Source organism: Octopus sinensis, linkage group LG13 (assembly GCF_006345805.1).
Source record: "Octopus sinensis linkage group LG13, ASM634580v1, whole genome shotgun sequence".
Taxonomy (NCBI): Eukaryota; Metazoa; Mollusca; class Cephalopoda; order Octopoda; family Octopodidae; genus Octopus; species Octopus sinensis.
Window position 1 is genome coordinate 36,071,166 of NC_043009.1, and position 9,343 is coordinate 36,080,508.

The 9,343-nt window shown below is 39.9% G+C and overlaps 1 protein-coding gene across 1 annotated transcript; it reads right to left on the reverse strand.

Annotated features, from left to right (window-relative positions):
* Positions 1-644: 644 nt before the first annotated feature.
* On the reverse strand, positions 645-8,326 carry LOC115218272. The gene is made up of 2 exons (XM_036508085.1): positions 6,372-8,326; positions 645-651 (listed from the first exon to the last, which is right to left on the reverse strand). The coding sequence occupies exons 1-2, from the start codon at positions 8,324-8,326 to the stop codon at positions 645-647; spliced, it is 1,962 nt and encodes a 653-aa protein (XP_036363978.1).
* Positions 8,327-9,343: the final 1,017 nt, after the last annotated feature.

Sequence of the window (9,343 nt, forward strand, 5' to 3'; positions counted from 1 at the left end):
ATTCTTATAATTTTAATATAGGATATAGAATATAGAATGAAATGAAGTATTGATTGTCTTATTGAGCAAATGAAATATTGAAAATTAAATATTAATATCTATTCTCATTGAACGAGTATAAATTTCTTGCATTTAAGCATTCATCAGGTTCAGATTGTGACAGGAACGCTAGACAGTCGAAGCGTTCCTGTCACAATCTGAACCTGATAACTGCTTAAATGCAAGAAAGTATACTAGTTCAATGAGAATAGATATTAATATTTAATTTTCAATATTTCATTTGCTCAATAAGACAATCAATACTTTATTTCAATTCTTTATTACTATACTAGCAGAATCGCCCGGCATTGCTCGTGTTTGTAAGGGAAATAACTATATAAGCATTTTTAGAGAGTTACTTCCCTTATATAACCCGAGTAAAAATCATTAAAAATGCGGAAAAATGATGGTAAATTTTTTTAAATCGTAGACTCATCGTAGACGCGCGCTAATACCCAGAAGGGTTCGATATAAATGACGACTATAAGATACCCGCTTTTGGTTAAACTGCACCGCAAAATGTGGGAGTAGTTAGGAATCTAAATCGGAGGAGACAGAGTCTCACACATACAACTTCAATTTTATATATAAAGATATTCTATATACTATACCCTATATTAATATTATAAGAATATAAATAAAACATAAAAAGCAGACGATTACAATATAGGTTGCGTTCTTCTATAGTTACAGTTATTCTTTCTAAGCCCAGTACTTATTCTATCAGTCTCTTGTCGAACCTCTAGGTTACGGTGACGTAAACACACCAGCACCGGTTGTCAAGCGGGCACAAACACAAACACACATAAATACATACATTTATATATTTATATATATATGAGAGTATTGTAGTTCGCTTGAAGCATATGTATATATATATATATATATATAATATATATATATATATATATATATATTAAGCAAATATATATATATATATATATATATATATATATATATATATATATATATATTAAGCAAAACTACCAAAAGTAAGTAAACACATTGTACCGTATTCGGTACAATATGTTTATTTATCTTGGGTAGTTTTCACTTTAAGAGTCTCTCCTAGCGTGAGGCATTTATGTATAGTAATGCCCTTAATATAAATAAATATATTTAAGAGGAAAAAAATTGATGGATTTTCCCTTATAAGGTTTTTTTCACGCTTACTACTTGATAAATTCTTATAAAGATTTTATCCTATTTTTCAATTATATATATACATATATACATATATATATATATAGCAAAAACTGTCTGATGAACGGCAACGAGAAACTCAGAGTAACAGATTTTGTTGAATTTTCTGCTGCTTAAAATAAAGTATATATATATATATATATATATATATATATATATATATATTATATATATATATTATATATATATATATGACGGGCTACTTTCAATTTCCACTCAATTTCTTTGGTTGGTCCAAGGTTATTGTAGAAGACACTTGCCCAAGGTGCCACGCGGTGGGAGTGAACCCGAAATTATTTTCTAAAGAAGCAAGCTTCTTATCACACAGCCACACACACACACATACACAAAGGTGTGTGTATGTGTGTGTGTATCAATTTAGTAAATCTACTTAGAGGGTATAGACAGATAGAGGGAGAGGGAGAGAGCGAGAGAGCGAGAGGGAGGAAGAGAGTGAGTGTGAAACAGACAAGGAGGGACGGAGGGAGGGAGGGAGATGAAGACGGGTGAGAAAGAGAGATTAAGTCTTTCCTGCCTCCCAGCATTCTGTCATTTATTTAACATGTTCCCGCGCAATGATATTAGAATGATGAACACGGAAAACATATTTGAAATGAAATTGATGGCTTTTTAGACATACTTTCATATATATATACATACACATTTACACACACACACACACGTGTATTTCTAGATATATGTATGTATGTATGAGTGCGTGTGGAGGTGAGTGAGTGTAGGGGTGTATATATATATGTATGTATATATATATATATATATATATATATATATATATATATATAAAATGTCCTCTCGATTTTGGGAGGGTTTTTTTTTTTTGCTGTGAATTTAATATTTATTATCTTTCGTCTTGTTCCTTCGAGTTTGTTTTCTTTTCTGAACTATTTTCTTTTTATTTATTTTATTCATTTTATTTATTTTATTTATTATCTATTTTATATCTAGTTTTTCTCTACTTTTCACATTTATCTCACATATACTAGATTTTTACACTGTGACCTTTGATGTTACATTTTTATGATTGTGCTTTTTTATGTATATTATTTTTGTATATATATTATATTTTTATATATTATTTATGTATATATATATTTTTTATATATTATTTATGTATATATATTTTTTTTATATATTATTTATGCATTGTTTATTTTATATTTCAGCCACTCTGTTTTCTTTCAATTTACTGACACCAGACGACAGAAACATCATTAAAGAAATAGAGTTATACGAAAACACTGAATAAAGAATATATTTATACATATATAAATTCACATATACATACATAGACACGCATATATATGTGTGTGTGCGTGTGCGTGTATGTACGTATGAATATAAGTCAGTATATGTATACATACATACATACATACATACATACATACATACATACATACATACATACATTCATACATATACCTGCGGGTACGAAGTAAAAAGAGAGTGATGTGAAATGAATCAAAGTTAAGTTTCCTGGATTTTCTTAGTAATAAAATCTTACTGAGATTTCAGAATTTGCCAATATTGAGTCAAATTCCTGTGTTTAGTTTTTTGTTTTTCTTTTCTGTTTATTTCTGTTTTGTTTACGTATGTGTGTGTATGTACGTGTGTGTGTGTGTGTGTGTGCGTGTGTGTGTGTATGTGTGTGTGTGTGCGTGTCTGTATTTATAGCCATTACGCATCACTTTTATATCTCTCAAAATTGGAGCGAGATGGTTCAATAAATTATTTATTAATTCCTATCTGTTCAGTCGCTGGGCGATCAAATCTACAGCCAGTTTCTCTCCGTTGTTTTTCCATTGAACAGAGAATACACTAATGTAATAGTTTCCCATAATGCAGAAGATGTATATAGTGAACAGCTACGTACATAAAGTAGTGTTGCTTGTTGGGAGAGACGGCTTAATCAGACGATGTCGAGTGCTTATGACCTTTTGATGGTCACCAAGAAGTGATAGAAGAGCAATGAGGAAGTAATGTGAACCCATAGATGTTGTGGGAATAAGTAGTTCCTCCGAACATCGAGATATGTGAATTCAGATAAGAATCCTAAAACAAATGCTTTTAACTGAGTGATTCCTCTAAATAAAGGTAAAACTTGAATGGTTCAGTTTAACCAAATGTTGACAGAATACGTCAACAAGAACTTGCCACTTGTCTCGCAGAAGCAGCAAAAGCCTTCGGACTGACCATTAGCCTGCGAAAAGCTGAAGTGATGCTTCAGCTTGCACCTGGCCTGACAGCTCCTGAGCCTCAGATTGAGATTGAGGGCACAACTCTGAACAACGTGGAGAGTTTTACATACCTGGGAAGCTGCCTGTTCTCAAACTGCAGCATGGACAGACTTTGGACGCGTGTGTGGGCCGAACGAGGCTTCAGACTTTCCACCAAGCTGGCAGTCTGTAGGGAAGTCGTCATCACCTCTCTGCACTATGGCTGTGTGATGTGGACGCTGTATAGGAGGCAAATGTGAGTACTTGACCAGTTCCACCTCCGCTGCTTGCGACGAATCATGGGAATTTCTTGGGAGGACAGAGTCCGCAACACTGAGGTGCTTCGCAGAGCCAAAGTGCCCAGGATCGAAGCCCTCATCATGAAGGCCCAGCTCCGGTGAGTCGGACATGTAGTCCAAATGAACGACGCGCGTCTACCAAAGATAATCTTCTCTGAACTGGCTTCTGGAGCAAGAAACTCTAGAAGGCCAATGAGGCGATACAAGGACAGCCTGAAAACTTCCCTTGATGCCTGCGGCATTTCAGCCCGTTGCTGGGAATCGCTTGCCTCTGACCGCGGTGCCTGGCGTCCAGCTGTCCAAAAGGGTGTTAGGCTGTTCGAGCAAAAGCGCCTCAAGAGCCTGGACCAGAAGCTACAAGCCCGAAAAGAGAAGATCCCCAACCCTACTTCTGCTGTTACGTGCCCATCATGCGGCCGCGTCTGTGTGTCTGCTTTTAGGTTCTGCTCCCACGACCGGCATCACTGACGTAATTGTCGAACCCTGACAGACTTCCATTATGTGTGTGGTGTGTGTGTGTGTGTGGAAAAAGTCAAGGTTTACGCTTGTGGGTTTGAGAGCATTGTGAATTCTTGGCAGGGAAGAAGAAGGAGAAGAAGAAGAAGAGAAGAAGAAGAAGAAGAAGAAGAAGAAGAAGAAGAAGAAGAGAAGAAGAAGAAAGAAGAAGAAGAAGAAGAAGAAGAAGAAAATAATGTGCGAGTGCTATGATAGTAGCAGGATGTTAAATGGTCAAGTGCCCTGAAAGTGACTTGTTGTGGATGGTAGTAGTGATTGAATTATTGAGATATCTCTTTTGAATGTATTGTTTATAATATTTGCGTAGGTGTTATTATAAACAGCAGTAGTAGTAAAGTAAGGAAGGTGGTGGCGGAGAGGAAGAAGAAGACGAAGAAGGAGACAGAAAAGTGGATCGTTGTGGATTATAGCAGTGACTGTTTTTAATGAATTCCTGGGTATCTCTTTTTAATGTATAATTTCTAATATTTGCGTGTATGTTTATTCTAATATCGTGGTGGATATGTCAGTTGTTGTGGATGCGTTCAAAGGGAGTCTGTATTTTGAAATAAAGAGGGACTCTTTACTAATTTGTTGGCTACATGTATCGTCTCTGAATTGATAAAGGGGGAAAATTCTAAAGCTTGGATTTTTGTTATTGGCGCAAATGTCGATGTGTTGGCTGAATGCTATTTTTCTGTTTTTTGGAATTTTGAACTGGGTTCTGTGCAGAGCCATCCTTTGACGTAGACTGTTTTTGTTTGGCCTATATATTGCTCTTGACACCCAGAGCAGGTTAGTGTGTATATCAGGTTCTCCGAAACACGTGAAACTGCTTTTCACTGTGAGAACACTGATCCCTCAATTAAATTGACACATATCCCACAGTCGGGTCTTCCATATATATATATATTATATATATATATATATATATATATATATCAACTCGTGTGTTCCTTTTCAACACCTTCTACACACACACACACACAAGCGCGCGCGCGCGCACACACACACACACACATACATACACACATATATATATATATATATATATATATATATATATATATATATATATACATCACTTTGATCACTTCACTTTGGCCGACCAGTCCGTCAGGCCTCCATTTGACACCGCTGGTCACAGCACGCTGTCCACTCCTCTCTGGATCGCGCCTCTCTCATCCACGTGATCCCAATCGTCCTCTTGAAATCGTAACTCCACCGTCGTGGAGGTCTTCCGGGTGGTCTTTTCCGCTCAAGCGGGTACCACTCGACAATTGCTTGCGTCCACCGATTATCGGTGAGCCGGGCGACGTGTCCAGCCCATCTATACTTGCTGCGAGTAAACTCTGCGATGACATCTCTCACGCCGGTTTTCTTTCTGATGATGTTGCTATTTATGTGCTCTCTCAATGAGATACCAAGCATTGACCTTTCCATGGCTCTTTGAGCCGTTATCAGTCTTTGCTCTTCTCTCTTTGTGGTAGCCCATGTTTCACTACCATATAACATTGCAGGCAGAACTGCACTGTTAATGAGGTTGGCGCGGGTGGTCCTGTCCAACCTTCCCTTGAGCACATCTCTTATGCCATTGAATGCCTTCCATCCGGCCCTTACTCTCCGTGAGATCACCTTTTTGATATCCCGGCACATATTTACTTCCTGTCCCAGGTAGACATATTCTCTCACCTCCTCTATTTCATCACTGCCGATCACCATTCGACCTGTTGGTACGTTGTCTGACCGCATGAACTTTGTTTTCATGCGGTTCATCTTGAGACCTACTGCAGAACTTTTGATGTCGAGCTCCGTCAGCATGGTCTGAAGCTGATCCATGTTTTCAGCGATGAGTACGATGTCGTCAGCGAAACGGAGGTGAGTGAGGAGCTCGCCATTGATGTTGACACCACCTTGCCATTCGATGCCTCGGATGATCTGTTCGAGACATGCAGTGAAAAGTTTTGAGGAGATTGTATCTCCTTGCCTCACTCCCTTCTCGACCGGCACTCGTATGGGTGATGACAGTAGAGCTATGTCGGTGGTGCATCCGGAATTTGCCTCTCTGAGCAACTGCACATATTGCGCTTCGATTCCTTGCCTCTGCAGCGAGTTCAGCACTGCGTTGGTTTCGACGCTATCGAAGGCCTTCTCATAATCTATAAACGCAACGCAAAGAGGCAGCTTGAAATCATTTGCTCGCTCAAGCAGTTGCGTTAGAGCAAATATATGGTCCATTGTGCTGTAGTTCTTCCGGAAGCCTGCTTGCTCCCTCGGTTGTTGTTCGTCGAGACGACGTGACAACCTGTTCAGAATTATCTTCGTGAACAGCTTGTACACGTGAGACAGCAGGCATATGGGTCGGTAGTTCTTTAGATCTTCTCTGTCGCCCTTCTTATACAGCAGGATGGTATTTGACTCTTTCCACTGCGAGGGAATTCTTCCCTCGTGTAGATAGTGCGTAAATCGCTCAGCGAAGATTTTCCAGAAATGCTCTCTGCCTGACTTTAGCACCTCCGATGTTATACCGTCTTTCCCTGGAGCCTTTCCGTTTTTCATCGAGCCGATGGCTCTTTCAACCTCACTGACAAGGATAGGTGGCACGTTTTCTTCCTGTTGGAGTGGTGGTAACGGCTGGACATTTCTGGTAGACTTAAAGAGCTTGGTGTAGAAGTCTTCACAAACTTTTTCCATCTCGCTCATCTCGTTGACCGGTATTCCATCTGTATTTTTCAGAGCCGTCACCTCCGATCTATATAGTACCATGTCCCTCTTGCATTTCTTGAGGCTCTTCTTTTCCTCTGCGGCCTTTAAGAGCTTCTCCATCCGGTATGCCTCAAAGTCTTTCTTTAGTTGCTGACGGATCACTCTGCTGAGAATGGAATATTCAAGGTAATCTTCAATAGTCCTCTTCATATTTTTCCTCTTCTCGAGTAACTTCGTAGTTTCTTCCGAGAGTCTTCCCTTCTTTTCTCTTGGGCATACACCCTTAGCCTTCCTTAAACACTCCTTCAGTTTCCCTATCAGTGAGTTGTAGTCATCGTCTATGTCGTCTCCTTGGCACCAGTCATCCTGCAAGATGGCTTCCTGCAGCTTTGCCTCGTTGTAGACTCGGACACGTTTTCCCTTCGACGCCAAATATAACGTCATCTTCTCCCTCTTCTCGTCGATGACGACCCTCGCCCTTACCAGACGATGATCGCTGCTGGTGTTGAATGGCGTCACGACGGAGACGTCATGCAATATGCGTCGCTTATCAACCAGGATGTAGTCGATCTCGCTTCGGTGCTTAGAGTTCGGCGATATCCAAGTCCATCTCTTCCTCTCCCTCTTCCTGAATAGGCTGTTTCCGATGTAGAGCTGCCTCGCCTCTGCCATGGTAGCCAAACGTTCTCCTCTCTCGTTTCTCTCTCCCATGCCAAATCTCCCGACGTATTCCTCTCCTTGTCGTCCATGTCCAACCTTTGCGTTAAAGTCTCCCATCACGACAGCGTAAGTGGACTTCATAGCCAACCCTTTGTCTAGTTGTCGATAGAATTCTTCCACCTCGTCGTCGTCGCTGGCACTTGTGGGGGCATAGGTCTGGACAATCTTGAGGGTGGCCTTCCCTGAGAGGTTCACATTTAGTACACCAATCCGTGATGATATGAAGTGGCAAGAAGCGACCCTCGAAGCCCATTCCTTACTTACGATGAATCCGATACCTCCGACCGATCTAGCACCTTCTGCTCTTCCTAATCTCACAATACATCCATCTTGCCATCGTATACTCACTTCCTTCTTCCAGCGTGTCTCGCACAGCCCTAACACGTCGCACTTGATCTTCTTCCTCTCCTCCATTAGGTGGTTCAGTTCTTGCCACCCTGCCATAGACCTGCAGTTGTAGGTGCATATGGCAAGTTTAGTCCTGTTCCATGACGGCTTTCGGGAACCTGTGATTCTTAGCAGCCTCTCATCGCTCGAGTTGCACTCCGCCGTCATGGAGTGGCCCGATTGACGTGCAGGGTACTGAGGCCCTTTTCCTTTTCTCTTCGTTCTTCGTGCTGTTTTAGCCATAAGATGACGCCATCCCACTGGCTGGGCGGGCAGGCCGGTATTTTGTTGGATGGCCGTTCACTCTTCAGGAGTTCATCCGTTCTTTGTTGGGTCTTATTTTTCCATCCCACAGGGAGTTCAACAGCACCCTCCTCACCAAGTGAACCTGGTAGGGTTGTCAGTTTAGTTGCCGACGTCCCGACCATGCAACAGGTTGTACTGGATTACATGTTACCAGTAGCACTCTAGAGCGACCTGACATAAATATATATATATATAATATATATATATATATATATATATATATATATATATATATATATATATAATACATACATATGTATATATATATCGTTTACGTCATTACTTCAACCTCCGAAATTTTCTATCCAAAACAGTTTTTTAACTCAATTTTTACATGCTATTATTTAGTTTTATCCACTTTGAAGCAAATGTGCGCGTGTGTGTTTGTGAGAGAGAGAGTGAGAGAGAGAGAGAGGGACAGAGAGAGCGTGCGTGTGTGTATTAGGTGCGAAAGCAAATCAGTGAAGTGTCGAACACGTATCTTGTGTTACTTAATTACATCCCTTTACTCTCAGATTAACTTCGCCTCTTTCTTCCCAGCTCGATACAGTAAGCACCAAAGTTTATAGAATCGAACGTAACTGGTGCTATACTAGAACTGCTTCTACTTAATAACTGAAACCAGTGAAAGAATGAACAGAGAAAATTATTATTTCTCTGCACCCAACTTGTTCACGCTTTTGTGATAGGCATGACCACGTAATTCCAGTTTGCATTCTCTAGATTAAAAAGATTTTGCTGTTTGTTTGCAAGAAGATGAATCATCTTATGATTTAAATAACCTGTGAATAAAATAACTCTGGTTATTAAACAACAGTTCAAATAAATTTAACTCAACATCAATTATTTATAGCTTCAACAAACGAACTTCATTTTACGATAATATTGCGTGAAACACTTCCAACAATTTTCTCTAACGCCATGAAAATATTCAACTGCTAGCTGAAACTGTCA